The sequence below is a fragment of the Toxorhynchites rutilus genome, chromosome 1 (genome assembly GCF_029784135.1).
Source record: "Toxorhynchites rutilus septentrionalis strain SRP chromosome 1, ASM2978413v1, whole genome shotgun sequence".
NCBI classification, from domain to species: Eukaryota; Metazoa; Arthropoda; class Insecta; order Diptera; family Culicidae; genus Toxorhynchites; species Toxorhynchites rutilus.
The window spans coordinates 724,744-752,312 of NC_073744.1; the positions used below are offsets into that span (position 1 = coordinate 724,744).

The 27,569-nt window shown below is 39.0% G+C and overlaps 1 protein-coding gene across 4 annotated transcripts in view; it reads right to left on the minus strand.

The window, feature by feature from the left end:
- Positions 1-1,853: 1,853 nt before the first annotated feature.
- The window catches only part of LOC129763476 (homeobox protein abdominal-A homolog), a 40,020-nt gene continuing 14,304 nt past the window's right edge, over positions 1,854-27,569 (minus strand). For 2 of the 4 annotated variants that reach the window (XM_055762575.1, XM_055762576.1), the window contains exons 5-8: positions 24,245-24,292; positions 5,365-5,588; positions 5,009-5,296; positions 1,854-4,116 (exon numbers count right to left, since the gene is read on the minus strand). In XM_055762575.1, the coding sequence (XP_055618550.1) occupies positions 4,099-4,116; positions 5,009-5,296; positions 5,365-5,588; positions 24,245-24,292 (578 nt within the window). In that variant the 3' untranslated portion in view covers positions 1,854-4,098. Of the gene's footprint in view, positions 4,117-4,972; positions 5,297-5,364; positions 5,589-24,244; positions 24,293-27,569 lie in introns of those variants that run through there. The other 2 variants (XM_055762578.1, XM_055762577.1) reach the window with 2 other exon arrangements.

Below are 27,569 nucleotides of genomic sequence, written 5' to 3' on the forward strand. Positions count from 1 at the left end.
AGGTGACCCCGTTGGCTTCGTACCACTCCAACACGTCCTTTGAATAGTGGCACGAAGCGAGATCCGGCCAGAAGATGGTCGGGCCCTCGTGCTGCTTCAATAGTGGTAGTAAGCGCTTCTGTAGGCACTCATTAAGGTAAACCTGCCCGTTTACCGTGCCGGTGATCACGAAGGGGGCGCTCCGCTTTCCGCAAGAGCAGATCGCTTGCCACACCATGTACTTTTTGGCAAACTTGGATAGTTTCTGCTTGCGAATCTCCTCCGGAACGCTGAATTTGTCCTCTGCGGAGAAGAACAACAGGCCCGGCAGCTGACGAAAGTCCGCTTTGACGTAGGTTTCGTCGTCCATTACCAGGCAATGCGGCTTCGTCAGCATTTCGGTGTACAGCTTCCGGGCTCGCGTCTTCCCCACCATGTTTTGCCTTTCGTCGTGGTTAGGAGCCTTCTGAACCTTGTATGTACGCAGGCCCTCCCGCTGCGTGGTCCGCTGAACGAATGAACTTGACAAATTCAGCTTATTGGCGACATCCCGGACCGAACTTCTCGGATCACGTCTAAACTGCTTAACTACGCGCTTGTGATCTTTTTCACTGACGGAGCATCCATTTTTGCCGTTCTTCACCTTCCGGTCGATGGTTAGGTTCTCGAAGTAACGTTTTAGTACTATGCTGACCGTGGATTGGACGATTCCCAGCATCTTACCGATGTCCCGATGTGACAACTCCGGATTCTCGAAATGAGTGCACAGGATTAATTCACGACGCTCTTTTTCGTTCGACGACATTTTTCCAAATTTACGAAAAATTGACAGTGAAGAATGGCCAACGTCATCTATACACTCTTATCTGATTATAAGCGAAAGCTGAAGATATAATTCCTAAAAATTAAATTTCTACAGCGTTTTTTCCGTGATGCAATTTGATGTGACACACCCTTTAATAACAACAGTATGACATTCGCCACATATTCTCCTTTATTTAGAGTCGCGAGGTACGTGATTACAAAGTTTCTCGCTTTATTCTGGGAGCCACATTACTTATCAACTTTTCTGATATTCGAATCGATCAAATATTGAAAATTGTCTTCAAATATCATCTAATAATACACTATCATACTTGTACACCTAATAAAATAAGCGGAGTTATGGCTTGTTGTAAGTGGTAAGTGTATTTCTGTTTTTAGGATATTTTATACTTAATGGGAATCTTGCTTGTAAGTCTTTAAGTTCCATCACCATGTGTCTTTTTTCCAAACTAATATTGTTGAAGTATTGATCCTAGGATTTTATCTCTCTACAGTAAAATAGGGAATTTTCGTCGTCATAATTGTTTTTTGATTACACTCACCATTCGATTTGACACTAGCTACATTTTTTTTTCAAAATCAAACGCGGCAACATAAAAAATTACCTCCCAGAGGGTCATCGCAAGTTCATGTTGCGTAATGGAACGAGTAGCATTGCGTAATTCAAAAATTAAGGAAACTTTATTTCGTTTCATCTTTATAGATAATAAATGGCTTACAGAAGTAACGGAAAATGTTACATGATCCACTCGGCATTACATATTTCCATACATTTATGCTTAAAAAAACTTCATTTTTCACTAAATAGTAGAAGAATTTTTATAGCAATGGATACTTTTAAAATTCGCATATTTGGGCCACTAAACCAAAAACAAAACGATGAAACGTAGAAATGAAACTGCATCTGAATTTTAATATTTTTTTTATTTTCATAATTTATATCAATATGTCATTCTGCACTTACGGACTATCCGTGGCATTGTAATTATGCTTCTTCTGTTCGCCTCTTTTTCGTTTTTCTTTAGTAGCAATAATAAATAAATATGGAATTCATTCTTCACATTTCACCTTTATTAGTCCAATTCGTGTTCGCTTGTGGGCTTCAGTTTTCAAATCTATTTGCATATTGCCTTGCTTTGTCAATTAATTTTACACAGCTTGTTGTATTCGTTCGATAAAACAAATTTTAATTACGTCATTTTCATATGTTTTACACACATTATATATGTAGTACTTGCGGTTTGCTTTCACCTCGTCATAAACGCTGTGCTGCTTTGCCAGAGGTGAAGTCTCGGAAAAATGTTAATTACACGATTCGTCCACTTCTGACTATGGCTGAATAAATTTGCGTTTCTCACATTTTTTTTTGTTTTGTTTCGCTCACAATCTGTTTTCGCATTAACATTTACGGTATAATCTCTAGTTTTAGTATAGTTATAATAATATCATTAATAGTTTCATAATTTACAATTTTTGTATCAGTTGCTAGATTTTTTTACTGAATTTTATGTTCACCAAGAGTTACGTATTTTATGGTTTAATTTGTTTCAAACATCTCTTCCATATTTTCTGGTTCGGTTAAAAGGACCGAGAAGGGGGTTTGCGTGACTGACTAAGTTGTTCTTGTTTCACCATTCTGTTTGAGATCAAACATTGATTTTCCATCATTCCTATGGCAAGAATATCGAGTGTCAAACAAACTTCTCTCTAGACGATGGAATGAACTGTTTATAAACATTTTGTTACATTCTCTATTCTACCCTGACTATAATTACGTATTTAGTTTTTCTTCTTGTTTCTAGTGACAATCTTTAAGCGATATTTACAAGTTCCTTGGGAAAAATCGCATTGAAACTGAGTTTGGTTTATGTGAAATAAAACCGTTTCGCTTGTGTCGTTTTTTTTCTCGCTGGTTGGAGGTAATGGTATAGATTATGGATCTTCTGAACAAATGTTCCTCGCTTACGAATGCTTTAAGAAACTTGGTGAATAATAACAAATATAAACGAACAAACACGATTTGAGGAACGGCAAAAGCAAAAAGTTTTGCATTAACTAAAACAGGGGCAGCTAGTTGCTAGGTCAATTGATATGTGAAATAAATTGGTTTGAGCCGCGGTTCCTCCTTGAACAAAGTGTCACGTGGAATGAAAAAAACAATCAACAGAAAATATGCGAAAACACATGATTCGATGGAAGACGAAGGATTTACAGAAATAGTTCCTCAAATCAAAATAACTCCGATAAAGAAAACAAGAGAAAAAAAAGTTTTATTACAAATCAGAATTTTATTTATAGATTTTATTATCTTGCTAACTAAACTTACGATCTTAGTACTGTTAATTTAAAATAGTAACAAATTTACACGAGTGAAAATCAACAAAAGAATTAAAATTGTTTCTAGCGATAAGTTCGAGACGCGCACTTGAAAAGACGACGTGTTCGCCTTGCCAAACTTTGCTTGGTTGCAATCGTTGTTGCTCTATGCCTAGCATTAAATCTAACCACTGGACAGATTTGTGATCATTTCTGTTTTGTTTCAATCTTTATGTTTTGTTTTAATTAGATGAGTTAATAACTATTTTAATTACGTATTTGAACCAGCCTTTGTGCAGTTCGCACTCTCGACTGCATAATGTAGTTTACTTTCCTTTCGAAACTTTAACGAACGAAACGCTACAGTTAATGAGTACGACCATTTTACTTAACTAAATTTCACCTAACACAGTTGTTTTTTTCTTCATTTTGTTTTTGTTTTGTATCGTTTCAAGCACTCTCACCTAAGAACGAGTGAAAGCGCGGCGAATTCAAACCGAGGAGTTTGAGATTTCCATTGATCATATTCACTTAAAAGTTGATGTATTAATGTATAATTTTCGAATATGATTACAAATCATGTTTAGATTTTTTAGAAAAAATAGCTCCTTAGTACTAGTACGTATATTTGTTATTATTTTTACTTCTTCAGATTTTGTTTTAATCTTAACGCTATTTTTTTTTGCTTCATATCTTAAACAGTATCTTGTATTAACGCATCGGATCAGCGGCCATTTTTGTTGCTGTCTTTGCCATCATTCTCAGTCGCAAATCAGCCTCCAGAGCATGCCTGCCTAATCGGCTCTGTCTGAGGCTTGATTGTAACACTTTCCACTGATGTCTCTGCTCCATTTGCTGCTGCGTACGATCTCGGTTCAGAATTTATTTTTGTGTGTAATTACGTATGTCGGTGTGGATGTTTTTGTGGGTATGTCGTGACTTATTTACGATCTCGGTTAAATTGAACCAACGATGTCTCTAGTACTCAGGTTTGCGCTACTCGATGGAAGATGACATAAAAATAAATTGGCAAGAGAGAAAAGAAAAAAAAAACATAAGAATTTATTGGAAAATCGCCACGGACGCAATGATGGGACATGGAATGGTGGAAAATAAGAGGACTCTTTCGAGGGAGGGAATGATGAGGGGAACCGGGACGGTGTGTAAGGTGCTCTTTTCAAATCCAGTTCAGTCTAAAAGCGTAGTTTTTCAATCTATCTCAACTCATTCCCACCTTTTGTTATGTTGCATCACCTGGAAATTGTTTCGTTAGAGGAAGGAAAGAAAAAGAGAAGTTTTTGGTTTAAAAATACATATTTCTTAACTGTTGATAGTTGAACAAAGGAAAGTCCGAAGCGGTAGAATGTAACGGAATAAATATAGTCTAGCGTTGAATCGCTGTCGAGTGCACATCAGAAATGTTACGGCGTGCTAATCTGCATATTTCCTCTTTCGGTCAATACTCGGGGGGGACAAAACATACAGATTGAAGAATCAAAACGCCAATAAATGAAAAAAAAATAAAATTCTCAATCATCATGCAAAGAAGGTTCATTAACCGCGAATTCCAACAGCTCGTTCGTATGCGATAAAGTAGACGAAAGCAACAACAGCACATTCTCTCATATTTGGATGAACACGCAACTGAACTGAATTGTAACTATCAGCCTCTAGAAATCTATCAGAATTGAATAATGATGAAGGAAACGAAAAAAAAACTGTGATCGTTCTATGAGAACGATTCACGATTATATGGATTGTGAAACGGTTTAAGAAAACTAACGAAAATTGAAAGAAAGAGATCTAGAATCAACTTGTGGGAAAAAGTGCAATAAAGTGAGGGAATCCAAAAAATGAAAACTATGCTTTAAGAATGAACTTTACTAACTGCTTTCAGTATATCCTGATTGGTTTTATTATCCAGACCTCCCATCATACTGAGATTCCCTCCGACGCCGACACCCATGCTACCGAGCCCGAGCTTCAGGTCATTCTGGGCCACTATCGACGGATGGTGCAGGTGGCTTCCGAGGCTGGAACTGCTGCCGCCACCGCCAGCGCTGGTCTGCTGGGAGGCAACGATTGTTTGTTCCTGCTGCTTCTGGTTGTGGTGCTGCTGGGCGGATTTCAACGATTCGTTCTTCATTTTGTCTTGTTCTTCACGTTCACGTCGTGCCTGGAATGGACAAACGGTACATGGTTTGCTGCCCGGAATTCACATCAAATCAATCATTCGTGACATACCTGTTCGTTGATTTCCTTCACCGCCCGAAGCTCTTTCTTTAGCTTCATCCGACGATTCTGGAACCAAATTTTGATCTGTCGTTCGGTCAGACACAGGGCGTGAGCGATTTCGATCCTTCGCCGGCGAGTCAGGTAGTGGTTGAAATGGAACTCTTTCTCGAGCTCTAGCGTTTGGAAACGGGTGTATGTCTGCCGGCCTCGTCGACGGGGACATCCGTTTGGACCTGGTGAGAGGAAGAAAGGATTGCAAAAAAAGGTGCACTTTTAGACGTGTTTTTGTTGCAGTTTTGTTCAGAGCGAAGTGTGACGAAAGGAGAAGGGTGCTAAAAACATTCTATTGCGTCAGATTGCTTCCAACAGAATCCAAGGGATATCTCGAGAAAGTTACGGGAACAAAAGAAGAGAAATTCGCTTCTCGAAAGTAGAAAGGGGTTGTCTATTTGAGAAAAGGATAAATTTCTTTTGTAAATGTTTTCAAAACTCGTTTTACACCGTTTATAACAAACTGCGTCTTCCCAAACAAACCATTCTGATTGGGGATGAGTTTCCGGAAGAACGAAATGTATTCAGAAACAGAATACTCGCGATCCATGAGCGCCCTTTGGGGGAATGCTTCGTCGAACGACCAGTTAATTGACTTAAGATGGCCGCTTTCACACCCTTTTTCCGTGCATTCATCGGGCCTCAAAGGGACCGTCCGTATTGATGATAAAATATAATGCTCGTAAATTTTCGATTCCGCTGCGCGAGAAGAAGGAAAATAATTCTTGTTTGCCCATCTCCCTTCGGTTGATATCAAGTTTTTCCATTACTTTTCTCCAAAGCTATACGATGTGGGGGAAATTCATACTGAGGGCGAGGGATGATTATTTATGGGCTTTGATATTAAATTCTAGAGCCACGTTGATCCTCGCTGTTTGCTTGTGCCGCCATGGTGAAGAATTGTAATGAAGCCATTGTCTTCATGCTGTGTAACTCTCTGGCATTGCTCCGCAGAAATGTTTCGTAACAACGAATCCCGAAGGAGGCATTCATGCTTCCATCGTTCCAACGAACTAATTGATGGTAGAAGTGAAGAATGCTACCCTTCGGGGGTTAAACGTTCAGCATAGATATTAAACTCTCACTTTCGTGTGGAGATTGTATTTAATTTATGGAATCTTGGATTTTTGTTTTCAGTTTACCGATAAGACACCCCTCCTGAACCTGGATATATGTCTTGACATCGCTCTAAAAAACGGATTATTCAAACCATTACACACATAAATCGATTGAAATTAACGAACGACAGATTCATGAGTTTTACGAAACCAAATTGTGCATGTACTAGTGATTCCATCATTAAAATAATCAAACAAATTGGTAATAGGATCATGGATCAACAATGGTGTGGATGTTTATTTTCTTCTACCGGTGTTTTTTTTTTCTTCTTCAATTTGCATCGTCGCTAAGCCCATCTCCGACGTGAAGAAGACGTGGGTAAATTACTAATGTGGTACGTTTTGCCGTACCGAGTATGTATTTATTATTTGTTATTATTGCGTTGTATGTGTACTTGTAATTACATTCATTGCGTTTCTCTCCTCCGTAAAATCTCCGCTTTACACCAGCAGCAAACGGAATTGAAGAAAATGCAAATATGAAGTAGTAATAATAAACCTCAAGCGCACATTAAACGCAATAACAATACCAATATCATGTATGTTTGGTACAATAATGCCCCATCGTTATGGCCGGACAGGAAAATGTTCGCTGGCAAATCAAACGTGTAGAACAAGGTATAACATTTCAGAGGTGAACCATTGGTTCGACAATGACTTCTGTTCAATCGTTCTTCTCCGGGAAAATCCACTCATGGTCAGTTCATATTAATTCGCACAACAAATCGCTTTTCGAGTCGTTAGTGGAAAACAATTTCATTCGCACTTCGAACAGGTGAGGAGGAAATTTGTCGAGCATTTTTTCCTTCTCCAATTTGTAATGCTAGACATTTCTGATAGGCTCCATATGGCTGTGCAGAGCGCAACGATTCGGTAATTTATCGTTTCACGCTGCGCCAGGACATCGTGCTGCGCAACTTGTTTAGCTTTCGGTAAGCATGCTCTAGATATTTTATTTGACCACATCGAGAGCACAAAATTGCTGCAAATTGAAACAATTTCTAATCGAGAGTCTACCCATTTACCAAACGGCATGGAATTAAAATTGATTACGCTTCAGCGAGTGACATCGAGTGGAAATGCATTTCTCGCCGCCACGTTTGCGTGTCAATGCAATTCCGTCGCTCTACACATTGATTGCCTAAATGAAGCTCCCTCTCTGTCTCTATCTGCGTGCCAGTATGAGTCTGCATACAAAGAGCATACACAAACATACGGTCGACAGAACCGAAGGGGGTACTCATGTTGACGTCCCGGAGCGGACTCATATGGAAACGATGGCAGGCAAAATAACAGGGGAAATAATCGCTTTTATTAGTAGTTTTACTAGGCGAGTTGATAATAAAAATACATTGTGAACACACAGTTTTATAGCCGTTTTACCACTTTCTATTTATGGAGATAACTTTTTGCGGTCACCATCCCTCGACGCGGCCTCGATGTGCCTCATGAGACAGTGTGTACAATACTCTTGTCGTCGCTGACCGACCGTGAATTGGATCGTCAACGGTACCGTCGTTGTCGTTGCCCGCCGCCATTGCAGTGAGTGCATAATAAATAAAAACTCATAACGACAAATTCCAAGCGGAACATGCAACTCATTGGGTGGCGAAACGAGATCGGGGTGGATCTGTTGGAGAGTGGTCAATCTTTTTTATGATACTTCTACACTACACTCAATCGAAATGATCACCCGACGAATGGCCCCGAAGACCGTTTGAATTCGAGCGCGAGACAAGCGAATTCGATGCTCCGTTTGGAGGTAGGTCAGTGACGGAAGTAGCTTTGAATTCGCGGACTAATAAAGATTTGATTTGTAGATGATTAGTTCGAAAAAAAACTTGGTCTAACAGTGTTGACGTTTTTTAAAGCCTGTTCAACTCAACGAATTTATTTCATAATTTCATAGCTCTTTTTGGCAATGGATCCACAATTGCGAGTTTCATCCTGGTGTTGGATGCTTGGTTTTCATATGTTATTGAATCAACAATCACACATCAAACCTTAATTTATTTTTTCTCGATTCGTTACGTTATTCTCAGAGCTGTGTTTTGCATTTCGAATCGTATTCATTGATAATATTGAAGCCATGTTTCCGAATGGCTAGCGACGCTAGCACTAGCTACCGTTCGATAGCAGTTAAGGTCGGTCAATTTACGACAAAGAAACTTTAGCCTACCTTCACTGGTACTTTGACACGTAGTTTGAACTTGATTCTTAAAGTAACAATCAACAAATATTGTTGGGCTACGGAATGTCAAGTAGTTTTAATAAAAAATAAAAAATATATTGTTTTAATAAAAAAAAAGACCCAAGTGATTCCACATTGCGAAGACGAAGATTCTCAGGAACTTGCGAAAAAAGAGGGAGATGCTCCGGAGCGATACGTGAAATGGAGTGCAAAAAGCCCCTTTTCAAATTTAGTTTCGCAAAAATTAACGGTAAACGTAGAGGCAGTATAAAAATGTACAATACGTGAATTTCGCGGAACGTGTCTGATGATGGATCAAAACCTAGTCATCCGGCAATGGTTTATTTATATTGGTTCAAATTTAGAAGAGTGCGTTGAATGTGTTTTATATTTAGAAATTGATGATACACGCACTATTTATTCGATACATTAGTATTGTAGTGACTAATTATGAAACGGAGAAATTCATTTTAACGTCCTCAACGTCCCTCTTCATATTATTTTTTACAGTTCACCGAGCTGATCTATTTTAAGTTTTGAAAAAAATGCTATGAGTTCGTTTTGTTAAAATTACACGCTCAATGTATTTCACCTACAACGTTAATGCATTGATCTCAAATCTTTAATAATCTTTTCTTATGGTACAAGTTTGCCTTTATTCAAAGATTCTAAATGAATAAAAATTTAAGGCCAAATGAGTTGGTAAGCGCAAAACCCTAAGAAGAGATGGTCCGATATGAGCAGTCTTTATTTTGTTGTGTTTGTCTCTTCCCGTAAATCAGTATAGAAAATCGAAAAAATATGGATGAAGGTCGGAAAATTGGATTCCCATATGTTCTGAAATCACATCTTGTTAAGCGTTGTAAGTTCATTCGATATTCGCGCTAACGAAATTGATCTTTGTTCAAAAGTGGAAATGGATTGTCAATCGAAACAACGCACTATCTATATAAAGGGTGTGTCACATCAAATTGCATCACGGAAAAAACGCTGTAGAAATTTAATTTTTAGGAATTATATCTTCAGCTTTCGCTTATAATCAGATAAGAGTGTATAGATTGGCCATGCTTCACTGTCAATTTTTCGTAAATTTGGAAAAATGTCGTCGAACGAAAAAGAGCGTCGTGAATTAATCCTGCACACTCATTTCGAGAATCTGGAGTTGTCACATCGGGACATCGGTAAGATGCTGGGAATCGTCCAATCCACGGTCAGCAGAGTACTAAAACGATACTTCGAGAACCTAACCATCGACCGGAAGGTGAAGAACGGCAAAAATGGATGCTCCGTCAGTGAAAAAGATCACAAGCGCGTAGTTAAGCAGTTTAGACGTGATCCGAGAAGTTCGGTCCGGGATGTTGCCAATAAGCTGAATTTGTCAAGTTCATTCGTCCAGCGGACCAAGCAGCGGGAGGGCCTGCGTACATACAAGGTTCAGAAGGCTCCTAACCGCGACGAAAGGCAAAACATGGTGGGGAAGACGCGAGCCCGGAAGCTGTACACCGAAATGCTGACGAAGCCGCATTGCCTGGTAATGGACGACGAAAGCTACGCCAAAGCGGACTTTCGTCAGCTGCCGGGCCTGTTGTTCTTCTCCGCACAGGACAAATTCAGCGTTCCGGAGGAGATTCGCGAGCAGAAACTATCCAAGTTTGCCAAAAAGTACATGGTGTGGCAAGCGATCTGCTCTTGCGGAAAGCGGAGTGCCCCCTTCGTGATGACCGGCACGGTAAACGGGCAGGTTTACCTTAAGGAGTGCCTACAGAAGCGCTTACTACCACTATTGAAGCAGCACGAGGGCCCGACCATCTTCTGGCCGGATCTCGCTTCGTGCCACTATTCAAAGGACGTGTTGGAGTGGTACGAAGCCAACGGGGTCACCTTCGTGCCAAAGGAAATGAACCCGCCCAACGCACCGGAGCTTCGCCCAATAGAGAAATATTGGGCGATTATGAAGCAGGTCCTCCGGAAGAACCCAAAAGTTGTCAAATCGGAGGCGGACTTTAAGAGAAAATGGATTTCTGTTAAAAAAAAACTACAACCTGACGTTGTACAGAACCTTAGGACGGGGTAAAGTAGAAGGTACGAGCATACGGGCTTGTATGAATAAAAAGAAAATGCCAAAAGTTGTTTAATAGTTTTTATTTTACTGTCTAAAATTTTCAAAAGGATCGGTCTACTGGGCGAATTTCTACAGCGTTTTTTCCGTGATGCAATTTGATGTGACACACCCTTTAGATAAAAATGAAAGGCCAAATGTTTTGTTAAGCGCAAACCCCGGAAAAGGGATGGTTCGATTTGAGCCGTTTTTATTTAACGAATACAACGTCTCTGTAGTTCAATGTTATGTTATGGTTGAAATTATGAAATCTCTGAGAAACTTTTGAGAGAAAGTTCGAAAAAAAAATATTTCCCATATGATATTGTATAAATGACATTGTTTTTACCCCAGTTGCATTTCGCGTAAATGGCAATAAATTTTCAGGTGGAATAACGCGCTTTGAAAATAAAAGTTATGATTGAAAATTTGCTTTCCCGTATCAAACATGTATTCAATGTAACGGAGAAATATATTATTTGCAAGTGCATTAAGAATCTTGAGTCCCATTTATATGGAATCCTACTTATATAGATTTAGTTTGACACTATTTTCAGGTTGCAGGGACTTTCCAATTCAGAGATATTTGGAAATGGGAATTATCTTGAATGATGGGAATGCATTATTGTTTTTGTGAGAGATTGATTAAAAACTGAACGTAGATCGAAATTTATTAGTAAGATGACTAATCATTACGTGTTTATCTTCCTAATAGTGAAGTTTACTATGACATTGAGCATGTTAATTGGGTAAGCATTGAATTATGTCAAGTAAGAACTTAAATGATAGCCTATTATCAAGATCGAGGGCTACACATCTGTTCGAGATGTCTTGGCTATTCGTGATCTCAATAGCCCCTATGATAATGACACGATGAACAACGCATCCTACAATTAATGATAATCTAATGTATAGTTCCCAGGTTCCTAACTTCCGTGGCTGAGTAGTAAGCGTATCACACATCATGACGGATCTTCGTATTTGATTCCCGTTCTGGCCCGATTGTTTATTATTCATTTTTCAGCACAAATGTAATGGAAGTAAATTAAATGTCTGCATTGAGCAGCGCAAACCCTTCTCAATGCATCGAAGCAATAAAATTTGCAAATTAACTCTCAGACTCAACATTAACATGCCGATTGCGTCGAGCGACACTGAAACACTGAACGCATTGAATATCGAAGTAGTTTTTCAGTAATTCTTAGCAAAATGGCATCTCCATCGCTCCCGAAGATATTCTCAAATAAATAGTCCCCAAATTATGAGGAGGCGATCTGGCGTAGTGGTAACATCCATACCTATCACGCTGAAGGTCACGAGTTCAATTCTCACTCCCAACATTCTTCCAAAAATGGAAGTAAAAAGTGACGAACCAGCCAAAAATGTTGAAAGTCACAAGTCACAAAATCCACAAATTCTGCTATACAGCACCTTTTGATATAAACCGCAGCGGAACCTGAAGTATGCGTTAACACTGACGCATGGAGCAATATTGTATGTAAGTGATCGATATGCACATCCGCAAAAAAAAGATTCTTCGGTGCGATTTTATTTCGCAATGGATTACTCTCGGATGTATATTAACCAACTGCACATGAATCATAAACTGAACACTGAAATCGTTCGTTGATGTGAGCACATATCAAACATCGACACACATGCTTACGAATACATAAATAAAATAGAAGATCTATACCTAGAGTGACAGTTTGAAAATTCAAGTTACCTCTTAAGTCGTCTCGCTGACTGAACCGAGACTAGTATAAAAATCAAAGCAAAAGTGAAGACTAAGTTAATAGTTAACTTCAAATTTCTTTTCTGCTTTGCTTTCGCACGCCAATGCAAGCTTAGTATTGTACAGTTTCCGCTGTGCATATTCTGAGAATGCATTCAGAGGCTAATAACTTTGCATATCCGCTCAGCACGATAGCCAACTAATAACTATTAATAAATAATAATATATAATATTTATTAAAATTCTGTTTTTCCCTTAGATAGAATGATACTAGATGGCAGCAACAATTGTTTTCACAATGGTAAGAATATTTTCAAATTGTGCTTAGGTGTTACTTTACTTGCTTCTTTTAGACGGCAAAACTTGTTGAACAAAAATTGAATCCATTAAAACATGGGATTTAGCGTGTGTTTAGTTTATTTTAAATATACAGCAATTCCATGCCAAACCGATATAATGGTTCTCAGATTTTCGTCAAAAGCGGTATTTTGTTCTTCATAGCAAAACATTAGACAGCATTTTTTTATTTTTTTAATATGGGTGCCCATTTTCATTTTAGGGTGGTTTGCTAAAATATTTTTTTTTACTTTTTCCCAAAAATGACTTTTTTCAATTTTTTTTCAAAAACCATCGAACCAATTTAGTTGACTTAGTTGACTTAGATGACTTTCTTACAAAAAAAAATGGATGTTATTTTCGTAATTATTAATTGTAGTCGTTTTTTATTATTTTCATGACTTAGGACTAGACTGCGCTACATAATATATCTCGATATAAGAGAAGCAAAGAAGCACCTTTCTGATTTTCGGATATATGTAAAAAAAATCGCAGCTTTTCAAAAAAATATTTAAAAAAAATATTGCGACCTCTATCATTAACCGAGAAAACTATGAAAAACTAACTCATAAGCTTCAATTTGATGTATCGACCATCTGAATCGGCCCAGTATTTCAAAATTTATAAATTTTTGTAGTGCAAAAAAGGCGGAAGATTGGTTTTTCAAACCATTGGTTAACTTTGCAAAATCTTCACTCAAAAACAAAAGAAACACCTCTCTGATTTTAGGAAATGTTATTTAAAAACCCTAAGCTTTCAAGAAAAAAAGAACACAGAACACAGCGCCTTTATTCTCTTATATTTTTTCTTGAAAGCTGATGTCACTACATCTGAACACATTCGTCGCATATTCCAAAACTGTATTGTGACCATTTCATCTTCATGCGTTGATTACAGCATTTGAAAACCCAACTAGATAAATTCAACCTTGCACTCTGTTCCTGTAATTTTATGTCAGGTGCATCTGATGAAAAAAAGTTGTTATCGAACTTTTCTTGTATTGGGCTTTTATGTCAAACAAACTGCCTCTAATTCTCAAAGGGTGCTACTTAGAACGATTCTGTTGCTTCCATTTTTTTTTTTTTTAACTTCGCTTATTTTTCGTCGGCCTATTTCCGCCACTTTAGTGCCAATCACCGACATCAGGGAGGCGACTCCACCTGTTCCTACCTATCAGACTCAACAACTCATGAGCCGGGCCAACTTCTTTTACTTCCGCTCCAAAGGAAGACGTAACCAGAGATTTTTCGCCTCAGAAAATCCCAACGACGCCAGCTGGGATTGAACCCAGGCCGATCGGATTGTGAGGCTGTTACGCTAACCATACAACCACTGGCGCCGTCATTGCTTCCATTTGAAAGTAATAAAAGTAGGTACTGCAGACAGTTGTAAAACATTTGAACTAGTGAAATTGAATAACATTTTGGACCTTAAAAGTTTGAGTTTTGGTAGGCGTTTTTAAACATTTTCTCCCAAAAATGCATGATGAACATGATTGCATGATTGCAACGGAATCAAAAAAAAAATAGACGTTGGTGTGAAAGAACGAATTGTAGAGTGATTTACAGCAGGTTCAGAGTAACAACTCTGAACCTGCTGTAAATCACTCTAATTCGTTCTTTCACACCAACGTCTTTCTTTTATGATTCCGTTGCAATAGCATTTGAAAAGCATTCCTGGTGAGCCTTTAATAAGAATCTTCGAAAGACCACACTTTTTACTCAATTGCGTCAAAAAAATTGTTAATTAACTCTAAACAGTTCGAAAGTCTAAATTTCATGTGAAGATAAAACGTCGAGTCGAGCATGAACAAAAAGGCGTTAATGATTTAGAGTAATGTTTGAAACATCAAGTGAAGGTGCAATGAAACAGTTTTTCCATGCGGTATGTGACAATGTTAAAATATAGGATCTTCGTTTTTAAGATGTGAATCGTTCAAGAAGAAACTCCTAAGTATTTCTCCGATTTGAACCTTAGTGATGACTATTTGTTTGTAATTCTAGTAACATATTCTAAACAATAAGATTGGCTCCAATGAAGGAGTGAAGGAGCCAAACCGATCATGGCGGGGGATCCGGGACAGATTCCCATTCCCAAAGTATAGTCAATCCATGTTAATGGGTAAAAAATATCAAATATGCACTAAATAAAAAATGCGTAATACAACGTCGAAACGGCAAATTCCCTCTAGAAACGCTAGGTCCATCTGAGAAAAACAAGAATAGTGTTTGTCGACAATGAAGCGAGTTTTGAAATCAAGCATTAACCTAATGAAGGCCAATCATGGTGTTAGAGAAAAAATGTAATGACGTAACAGGCGAATAAATCAATTACTTCAATTTCAATTACAATTAAGAGTAAATTTCTCTATGTTCAGTGAAAGCCCCATGCTGTCGATCTACTTATCTTCATCCAAACGTTCCTCGTCACCTAACAACTATGAAAGGTTCAATACTGTGATCATGGTTCACAGCTCCGAAACGACCCAACTTACTGGTTTTGATACAGACACGGCGGAAGCGCCGAATGCCTACGCGATGGCCACATCGGGAATCTATCTCTTTCAATCAACTTCCAGCAAGCAAATGGTTTACTTACTCCGGCACTCGAAATTAGGCCGTCAACGGAACGCAAAGTAAACAACCATCTTCCATGCTTAAAGATACAGACGAAGGAATCCATCAATACTTTCATGTTTATTTCAGGCCGAACGTGAGATATTGGGAAAAAGTTAAACAACTTAAGAATGCATATTTATAAATACCTGCGGTGAATATTTACACTTCCATTTTACCAAACATCCCTTTCGATCAACAGAACACTGAAAAAATACAAGACGAGAGAAAGATGGATGCTTCACAGATGCTATCGGTCAGAGTTGTGCCAGAGGGAAATGTTAATTTGACATGACATAAAAACCCTTTTTAGCGGCAGCCCTCCATCATTTCCCCAATCTCGCGAGATGATGAAAACAAGTAAAGGTTACATCGACCTGTGCGAACAAAAAAAAAGTGTAGTCAAGGATTGAGAAAGTTACAACATCTGCCGAGCGGAGAGTATACAAATCACCCAGGTAGGGGATATTTAACTAAAATTAAATTTCCATTCCGTTGCGATGAAACTTGCCTTTCCCTCGTTCCAAATGCGTCGATTGGATTCGATTTAATATCCTGAATAGGTACTATCAAAACAGCTGTTCAATCAATTCCCTCTGAGTCGTAAATTCGATCGATGAGTGATTTAATAACCTTTCACAAAATAAACAAGAATTTTTTACTATACTAAAATCGACGATGAAGAGATTAAACTTTAGACATTGTTTCACCCCTTTTGAGGTGAGGCGGAAAAAAACACGGGAAAATTGGCAAACAAGTCGTAAATCTCGACGGATACACTGCAGATGGTCGAAATTGAAATGAAGTCTCGATCCCTTCTGGCGTGTGCCATTTTGTATCCAGAAATTAATCTTCTTGGAAAGCGCCCGGTCTTTCCGAATAATTCTCAGGAGAACAATTATAAAATGTATCGATAAATTGTCTGAAGTAGAAAGTTTCCAGGATGGGATCGATGTGTATTGCACATTTTTAGTCACTCACGGGAACAAATGTCCGTTTACTGTCTCCAAAACTATACTGAAAGTCGCCTCAAATGTGGTCCCTAATGAGTTCATGCAACAGTCCGTGGAATGGGGAAATTTGTACAGAAACGTCGTAATAAATAAATGTCAGCAGCACGTGGTGTCGAGAGTTATGGAACTACATTTCCCATTTTCCGTCCACCCCCATGCGTTCCCTAGCCCAAATGTGACAACGGCGTTGAGGAAAACCTTTCATTTTATTAAACATAAACCATCCCTCATTTCCCTCATCAACGCGTGGTACGGAGAAGGGAAGGAAAACGTGTCAAGAATACGGAAACAGATATTTCGCCTTTCGCTTCCGATTCAGCAGCCGGGGCATTCGTTTGCTACTGTAGAATATTCCACACCACATATAGTTTTTTTTCGTCTGGCTGCCACAAATCGAATCCATATCGTGCTGCTCGGAAACGAATCATGTTTCATGTTTTCAATTATATTATATTATGTTAACTTATTCGTTGCTGCCTTAGCCGAATTAGACAAAAATTTTCAGAGCCATTTTCAGGGATTATGGTGAAACATAAATTTTGAAGTGGAGCAGAACGTAAATTTCACACAGATCCAATGGTTCGAATTGATGTTTTTCGTCCAAAATCATCTCAAGATGAACCGATGTTAGTCTCAACAGTAACTTCATCAAAACTCAATTGAAAAAAAAATATCAACTGTTCTGAGCACATCAAACGAGTAATTAGTTCGAAGCTGTGCTTCATGTAAGTGCTTTTCATTTGCATTTAGAGTGTCGTGAGAGGAGCCCAAGCCCACAATACCACCGGCCCCTATCTGTGACATCATGGAATAAAGGGAAACTTCAACTTATTTTAATAGATTAAAAAAAATTCATTTGATCTCGTTGCGACACGTTCGATGGTAAATAGACATCTTATTTTGGCACAATAACATTACGAGCAGTTAGTCATCTTGAGCTATAACATGAAAAATTATAATATTTTGCAATGCAATGGTCCCATCGCTCATAAATCACAATCAGGTGGCAACATTGGGTTACGAATTGCTTGTTACGCAATTCAGCTCTTAGTTTTGCACCAATATCAGTGAACCATAGCAGAGAACTGCTGATTAAAATGACCATAAATTTCTCGCAAGGTTCTTCGTTGTCTTTTCCAGGAAAAAAAAATCACACTTGTCTAATGGGTCACGTTAATGAAAAACTAATTTCCTTGTTAATTTTGATAAATGCACAGTATACGGTCGACCATTGTCTTTTATCGAGGGAGAACGATTCGGCATATAATTCGAAAAGTGCCAGCCAGTCTCGTATGAATCAGTTTCGAAAACGTTCATCTAAATATTTATAAAGTGATTCTACACATACTCGTTGCACCACTACGCGTACCAGCATAGACAAAGTGCCGACGATTTTTTCCATAAGGCTTGAGAAGGGAAGCAAAAAATGCTTACCATAACTATTCATTTATTTATTCATCATCTGCTAGTGAAACGCATCGATTCTAGAGTTTTCCATCTTCACCATTTCAACTGTTGCCAAAAAGGCAATAAATATTATTTTTAACACATACTTTTTTAGACACAGTGGTAATAAAGCGCAATAAAAACAAGATAATTGTATAAATAATCATATTAAGGTGTTTTCTTCTCGTTGCGTTCCACCTGGACCATCACGCTCTTGGCGATTACGGGACCAGGAAGGCGGGAGAGTTCCAGTATGTAGGAGACTTTCCAGAGTCAAGACAATCACGGAAGACCTTAACGAGGCGTCGGTCGGTAGAAACACAAAGCAACCATAAAACAATGCAATTACCTGGAATAAAAATTTGCTTTATTGTTTCATTCAATCAAGGTCTGATGTAAGTGATAGTAATTAGTAACTTGATGCAAAGCCACGTCTTCTGGAAATTCAGCAGGCGACATCGCTGGTATTTTTTCTTTGAATTTAATTTAGAGTTTCGTGATGTAAATTTATGGAAATGTATCGCTTCCTGACGGAAATTTATCGTATGACACTGTATAATAAATAAAACAGAAGCGAAATCTGTTGTGTAAGGATTTTCCTCTCGCGGAAGCCGGTCTCTTTTCTGTGTATCTCGGGCCTCAATTTGTGTTGAAATTTACGACTTTCCATCTAAGCTTTGTGAGACTAACGTCAAGAGCTTAAAGAAAATCCAGCTAATATCAGCACTTCTCCCGGACAATCCCAATGGATAGACGGGAGATTGAGACGCCTGCCTGTTATCGATCGTCAATCCCCAGGAAATGCCATTCCAAATGCTATGTATCTATGCTGTGCAGGGCGTGGTTGAATGACGATGCTGGGTTTGCAGCTCGTCACATTGCCAGAGAAGAAATCGATTTTATGAGCACGCGGAAAAGAGCGACAGCCAGAAGAGGAATTCGTTACCACGCTGTTTATGCGCAATAGCAAAATTTTACGACTCGAGCATCACCAGCAGCCAACAGCAGCAGAAGCGTTTCTCTTTTTCCAGCCCTGCTGCAAGTCTGAGGTTTCCGAATCTTAAAGAAATGTGCTGTTCACGTAGGAATTAATCAATAGAGAAGAAATAATTACCGAGGAAATGGAAAATTCCTCACGCATTCTTCGCTTCGGTGATGAGTTTTTCCTTCGCCGGAGAAGATGAATGAGCATCTTATGGTGCCATTTACGATGGCTGCGTTCTTTTTATGTGCTATTATTATAGCGTGTGGATGTGCCTGGCACTACAGGGAAATAGCATCGCAGCATCAGCGTGTGCATAGATTTTCCCACCGAAAAGGTGTTGGTACGAACACTCACACTATGAAAAGCTAGCGGGAAGCTCACGATATCACAGAGATTGTTTCGCTGCCAGAGGGAGAGATTCTGCGGACATTGTGAGGCTGGGGATGGGATTTTATTGATTGCATTTTATGCGCATGCGATTAAATAAAATTCCACTCACTTCATTCCGGTCGTTCCGGGCTGGAAATGACAAAGGCAACGACTATGCCATTGAGCGAATTGAGTTAGCAGGTGTAAGAATGGTTGGTGGCTTAATCTTTGCTCTCTACCGTCGTGAAATCGGGCGATTAGATAAGGTTTTGTGGATAACGTTGAGAGAAATGTTTTCCAAGATAGAAAGCTTTGCTTGTGGGAAATATGTCTGAAAACGTAAGGAAGGAAGAGTGAAACATGAAAATAGAAAAAAAAACTGAAAATAATAATATACCAGTTTATTTTGGCTCCCAAACCCCACACACACATGTATTACAAAAATAAGACGTTTCCACCCACCAGCTACGAGCTTACAAATGGTGTAATACTAATTCCAGCAGTGAATATAACATTCCCCCAGAATAACTAAATTGTTTTCTATATTTAAAATAGCCGCTGGCTGACATTCCGTCCGCATTTTACCCGTCGAACCCACTCTATTTGTATACACCTAGCGAGACCAAAGTGTCAAATGGGATAATAAAAGCCGTAAATATATGTTCCGGCTGTGGTCAGCATTGGGAACGAAAATCTATCTCTGGAGCACAAGTAGAGACGAGACTAGACGATCGAGGAATGGGATCTCTGAAGAAAGGTTTCCGATTATAAACATTAAACTATTGACCACAAACAGAGATCGAGTTTCACAGTCCGGTGGAAATTTATCTCCATCGAAGCCATGAGGAAAACAAAACAGACACTCGGCGAGAAGAAAGTTTGTACCTCGATTCTCTGCGATTCGGACGAGATAAGCAATCGAGAGAAGAAAAGGCATCGAAAAGTGTTTCGATACGGCGGATAATTTATTGATTTTTTGTCCATAGCCCATTTCACCCTCTTTTACCTTTCCAACTTCGATTCACCATCTGTGACGCGGTCTCCATTTTATTTTCACCGGCGTTTTTTTTTCGCTCCCTATGCCCACTTAAGTTATGGTGAAATGTAGCAGTTGTGAGTCAGGTTCTTTTGTTGTTCGTTAAGAACATTTTCTTCTTTTTCGAGGCAAATAGTATGAAAGGTAATAATTTATTGAGGAATCGAGATTACAGCATACATTTCGGAAAAAAAATTGAAAGAAAGCTTAGCCTAAGTCTGAATTTATGTGAGTCTCCATATTTTTTTTCGACAAAGAAGAGCCGCAAGCAGTGGAGGAGTTTTTGAGAAGATCCTCCTAAGTTTAAAATGGCTTATTTCTTCGTTCCAAATGTACATCGAACTAAATCAAACGGTCATGGTCAACAACAAAGATTAACTTTTGAGGAAAAAAAACACAACACCTGACACTTCATACATCTTCCACTCACATCACCCAACTTCACTCTGCATGGCTTCGTATTGCATTGAACGGTCTGATTTTTAATCAAAAATTGTCTGCAATTTACGGCCTGAAAAAAGAGTCCCTGGACGCCGAGGCTCATGTGACGAAGGGAACGTGGCGCTCCCTTTGCTATCGTCAGCAAAAATTTCCCTCAACGATTGCATACGGAATTCCCCTTACTCTCACTCGTTGTTGACTCAGGCACAGCTTCCAATATTGGCAAATGCTTATTTCGAATTCAAAAAGTATATTTCCCTAGAGGGATCCGTCAAATTGCGCCGGAGCAGCAAATGGGATGATAATTTTTGATTTTAGTAATGTTTGAAGTTTGGGCTACGAGTTTTGTTCTTCGGGAGCAATTTCTTAGGTTAAACGGAATCCGTTATATCTTATCCCAAACGACAAGATTTCTAATGAACGGGAAATAACACTCATCGTCCATTATTTACCACCATAAAATCTGAGGCCACGACCCGATTTTACACTTGATTCCACCCTCGACGGTAGTTGTTAGTGCAATTGATTTATCGTATTTTGCCATCGTGTCAAGGAGTGCTTAAGCCTCACTCCAGCGTGCATAAATCTTAGCTTTACGACCATTTGAGCCGGCGAATCCACTGGTGTTCATAGTTTCAATACCAACTCTCTTCGAGGCTGGTCATAAGAGGCAATAAAAATTGCACAGCACCAAACTATACAATGAGGCACTCTGTTGTTGGTGCTGCTGTTCGTATCCGGCGATGACCCCAAAAGTCGTCGCGTTTTCCGTGCGTTCGCGTTCCGCGCAGCCGGAGAAAAGTTCTTTCTTCGGTCGTAAAAGCGAACATAATTTTATGACTTTTAAATAATATTTGAGACAGCAGCCTTTTACGACTTTTCCGCAAGAGCAAATGAATGGGAAAAACGAGAAAAATTAATTTTCCGAACCAGAATTCATGACAGACTGAAGAATCGGAATTCAAGCCAATATAAGCTGTGGGAAATGATTTGCGAGGCGATCCTCTCGCGGTTCGTAAGCAAAACACAAATGCAATGATCTATTCAATTTCCGATAGTTGATTAACCTTTGGCAAATCTCCGAATTATTCCAGCTGATGTTATAACAATTAAGGTAACGATTTGTTTAGTAATAAACGCAATCGTTGATTTGACATTTAAATGGGCGGGCAAAACGGTCAAAGCGAAGCTCGTTATTCTCGTCATCACAATGAGCCTCTATTTATCGGTTTAGCTCCATGGCGAACAAAACGATCGCGTTCGTGATGGGCTTTAAATAGAATGAATATGTTTTTATTGCACACTTCTTTGATTGCTGTCGACAGCAGATAGTTTGCCGAATTTTGGTGTGTTCTCTGTTCCATTGGATGGAGTATCTATTATTGAACCTTATCGGGCAAATGTGCTTAAATTATGCGAAATAGGCCATTAACCACGCCTCGTTCGGAACGTTTGTCGAAGGCCATCAACTTTTGCGACACTGCCAGAGAAGCTAAGATGAAGAGCAGCGAGGCCAAGTGAATCTGAACGAAAGACGGCCACCAAGGAAATTGAGCCATTTCAACTCGTGCCGCCAAGCCTGGCAAGAATCTCTGCATTCGCGTAGGTTTCGCTTTAATTGGCTAATAAAGTGTGTAACTGTACGTGAAAGAAAGAAGTACATGAATCTCTCATGGAGACCAAGACGACAACCAAGATAATCAGTGCAGCGTTGGCTGCGTATGTGGCCATAAACTAGGGGAAATAATTGAATTGATTAGCTCTGGCATGTGGGAGGGGACTCACGGCGCGGCATGGAGGCTGAGGAGCCACGAAACAATTTCTTCAATCGAATTAATGCGTTCACTTATCTAAGAGAATGCACAGGAAAATGACTTTTTTTGCCCAGTGGCGGCCATCGCTCGTGTTGCAAATAAATCAGGACTTTAATTGAACGCTAAATCTATCCAAACAATTTAACGTTCAATTAAAGTTGTTACCATTGTTAGTTGCAATTGGAAATCAGTAATTTTTCAAGATTGGAAATGTGGGTTTCAGGAATGTGTGTAATCGTGTCAATCAATCAAAAGCTATTGTCAAGTAACTTTTTCAAGTAGCAAGCTCTAAAACACGCGTGACCACAGTGCAAGTTGGAGGAAATTTCTTTGACGAAGAATCTCTTCGTAACTCCTTCATTATTACCAAATATAGTAATCTATCTCCAGTACATAACCACATGGCAATGAACAAAATTAATTATCATCATAAGGAGTTTTGAGTGCGTTAACCCATGGAAACGACCATAATTTATTCCACTCGCGGTGTCTCTGGATGTCGCGAGTAAACCATCATTGGAATTGAAAAAAAACATGAAATTGTAATTTTCCTCAAGTCATTTCTGGCTTTTCCATGTCTAGGTCTGTGACGTGACTCCAAAGCAAATGAAGATTGTCACTGGACTTACTGCTCTTGAGATCAAAAAGAATTAATGAAAACCGCTCCGGACTATAACTCATGTCATGAAGGCACAGGGCAGGAACCAGATGAAGAAAGCAAAGAATACTCTCCTGCATTCAAATGCAGCCGCTGTAAACGAAGGTAAAACTGGACTAGCTCGCGGATAGAGATTGCATCTCCTGTCCGAAGTTTCTTCCAAGTGTGCGCAAAGTCGTAAAGTATTAGATACGACACAATTGCTCTCGCGCAAAGGTGTCTCACGGCTCGAGATCCGCAAGCTGTGGTTTCCAAGAAAAGTAAGAATGAACAAAAAAAAAACTCTCCTCAATTTCATTTGGAATTCAAATCTTCCGTCAAGCACAGACACCAACAAATCCTGACTGGATGCTGCGTCAGATTCAGATTCTTCCTCATCACAATCAGCATAAATTTTCTTTTCATTCAACCATGGCTGAACCCCCAGAAACAAAGTGAAGTCTCGAGTGAGAAGGTACCATATGTTGGTCTGGTTGGTTCTAAATAAAACAGGCACTTTTTTCATTCGTTCCATTATCGAATTAAGAGCATGGCCTTTTTCCCCTTCTCCACGAACGCCGAAGCCTTTTTTTTTGTATAAGAGGGCATAGGCAGCATAAATCAGTGCATATGTCAAAGCACGAAAAAAAATATTACAATGTGGTGTGCGAAACGAGTTTCCCTCGATGGTTCGCGCCGAACCCAACCGACGGCTGATTGTGTCCAATAGTCTCAAGTTGGTGGCCATGAACGAGAAAACCTGGCCTGAGGGAAAAACATGGCGGCGGCATATCGGCTTTCGTTTAATCATATTCTCTTTTGACGTTAATTTATAACACTGTAATTCGGTTTCGCTTTGTATGCATGCCAGTGGTCACCTCTCGAGCTGACTCGAGCCATGGTTGAAACAAACCAACCTCAGACAATACCACAGCAGGGTATCCTCGAAAAAGTTTATATATATATATATGACGCCAATTGGTTGTTTATATCAAGACACTTACCTGCGAAATCACCGCATACCACTCGATCGAAGGGGTTGCTCATCCAATCTGAGAAGAAATAAATAAAAAATGTTAGTGAAACCTCGAGAAAATTGAAATCTATTTTCATAAGAATTAGGAACCCTATATAACATCATGGTTTTATGATTTATGTACAGATCACCAATGATTGATTTGCATTCGCATTTGCATGTTTCCTCTAAAACTTCTCCACAGGTCAAGCAAAGCATAATGAGCAAAACATCGTTGAGCGAAGCTCTGGTAGGAAACCATTTTGATTTTCCTTTCTCTTCTGCTGTATATTCCTTCGCCCAATAGCAATCAATTGTCTGAGAGTGATTTATCTCCGCTATGCTGCCGTTCTACTTCGATGATCTTCGGAGGCAAATATGTCGATAGAGAAATAACCTTTTACCCCGCAGCCCCAGTTTGAATTAAAATGTCGGCTTATGATCCGTGCTCGAAACCACTTCTGTTACGCACTTAAGTGGATTAAATCGTCTTGGCAATGCGGCTTCTGCTCTTCGCGAATGCCTTTTCCGGTCCCATTATCGTCATTGGCAATCGCTTTAATCATCGCAATAACGATCAACGAAAGAAATAAGTTCGATTTCAATTTGATTTTTTCTTCTTTCAGCGAAACCAATTACAGACCCCTGCCAATCTCGAAAGCACTCGGGAGGCAGCCGGGAGACAACAGAGCAAAAGGAAATTCATAAAATTCAAGTTATTTCAATCAGCCAAATGAAACAGGGTCTGCATGTTGAGCATTTTTTTTATCACTCGAAAGACGCGAGATGAACTGGAAGGACCATTTTTGCGGATTTAAATTACTCACGACGAGGTTCAATGCACACTGAACATACGTTCAGAATTTTTCTTTTTTTTCATTTTTGCGTCACACTTTTTTGCAATTATTTCTACGACAGAACCTGTCCAAATAGACGAAAACAAATATTGATTTCACCTAAACTTCCCCGCTGCGAAAAAATCAACTTTTCACCTCGTGGCGTGGGTTCGTTACGCAACGGTGTGTTCCAATCGAACAGTAATGCAGCTCGGAGCAAGAACCCTCACAGCTGGTTCTCGAAGGGTTACGAAACGTACTTTTTCAAGCCTTCCGCAAACGACATTCAACTCCTGGTGGGCGCTTTCTAATTTTTTTTTCAGCGCCTTCGGTTTCTACAGTCACTTTAGCAGCTTGCTAGCCTTGGAGAAGAGAAAGTTAGGTAGCGTGAAAGGAATAAGTTTCATCTCAACGGGTTCTATGCGTCATGGAACAAACGGGTTCTATTTTTTCGAGGAACAAAAATGTTCAAGGTTAGCGAGGAATTTGTTGTGATGTTGCGTTAGCAAAATTTTGACTGCGTATGACATTATTTAAAAGGATAGTACAAGCTAATGTATAATTTCGAGATTTTTATGGCTGAGTTTGAATTTAAGATGAAGGCCGTCTCAACTGTAATATTCGAATAAACATATGATGAGGACTGAGCATCAAAAGTGCTGACTGAACATATGCACATTTAAATTGCTCAATTGCTGACTTGTCGGTTGTCAGCAATGTATTCACCCTTAAGGAGCAAATTATAGATTTTACCACCCTTGCTTTTCTACGGCATACTGAATTCCCAGTAATCGTCATATCGCAATCCACGGAACTGATTTTCGATGGTCAGATGTTCCTATCGATCATTAGTGAATAATAAAATGCGACCTTTGAAGAGGCATTGTCAGTAAATTAGGGATTGAACGATCAAATATTTCTGAAGTCACAATAATTTCAAGCAGTTAACCAAAATATCCAATGAAATGGAACGCTGTTCATTAGATCTCAGATTCTTTTTCAAATTATCATTACCGAAATTTAGTTTGAATGAAACGTCCATCACGGAGAATATTTAATGGCTTTGTGTTGTGATTTCAGAACAATCCAAACCCATTTTCGCTGTCGTCGTTAATAGCACGGAAAAGCTGGCAAATCAACATATCTTTGACGAAAAAAAGCGTCAGAACGGGAAACGAACACGAGGCGATATGTGTAGCACAATCGATAATAGTAGTCACCTATAGGATTGCATCTCCCCAGTAAATCATAAACATTTGTATATACATTAGGGTGGCCTTGAAAATGGTCGTATCAAATTCAAAAACCAACTATGTACATTTTGTTTATTGGCCAAAAAAAAATGACCTGTGAAAAATTCAACCCAATCGGACATGATTAAGGGGTGCCTCAAAGCGCTCAAAGTTTTGATTCTATGGCCCTCGAAAATACATGAAATCAGGAGAACTGAAAAAAATCGATGTCTTAAACGACGATGACTTAAAAATATGAAAAAAAAAATATCAACGATCATGTACATTTTGCTTTTGCAAATATGTATGTACTTGCAAGCCAACGAAATGCTTAACATCAATCAATCTGGATATCGGCCTGGATATAGCACGAAGACGGCAATGTTGAAAATATATGATGATGTTGGGATAGTGTTATGGCGGGTTTACATTAGAGAGATCTATAGCTATAGATGGATTTATTCACGTGAAAATAGGTGTAAACGGGTGAGAATAAATATGATACACTTATTCGAGGTATATATAACTTGAATAAATTCAGCATTTGTAAACGCTTCTCACTGGAGAGAAATCACTAAAGTTGGATGCAGTTCTACTTCAGGTGAATAAATTCACCTAAGATATGAATATATTCATTATAGAAGTTCAAGTTGTTGTAAACGGTTGATGTGATTTCTATAAATCTCATCATATTTCTTCACATGAATATATCACTAGTCTAAACCCACCCTTAGATAGTGGTGGTAAGGTCGTGATGATGTTTCTAGATTTCTCGAAGGCGTTTGAAGAATATCCCACGTAAAACTTTGTGATAAATTACGTAGCCAATTCAACATTGCTCGGTACATTTATTTGTTGATGATGTACAACTTTATTTTAATTGTAAAAACTTGCGCTGAATCTGTAGCTAATCACATCAATGAAGATTTGGAAGCAATTCGAGTATGGTCCAACGATAACTCATTAAAGTTAAACGCAAGCAAAACGAATGCTTTAATAGTTTCACGCCAAGGCTCGGAAATTAAGCCTGAACTTTTCGTTGGAAGACAACCAGTTAATTACGTTGATTTCGCCACTAGCTTTGGATACATAGTGACAAATACGTTTGAGTGGGATAAGCATGTACTGAGTCAATGTGGTAAAATTTATGGAATCCTGCGTACACTGTACCTTAAAGCAGAATTGTTAAGCAGTGTGACTAAGCTCAAACTTTTCAAATGTTTCCTATTACCATATTTCATCTCAA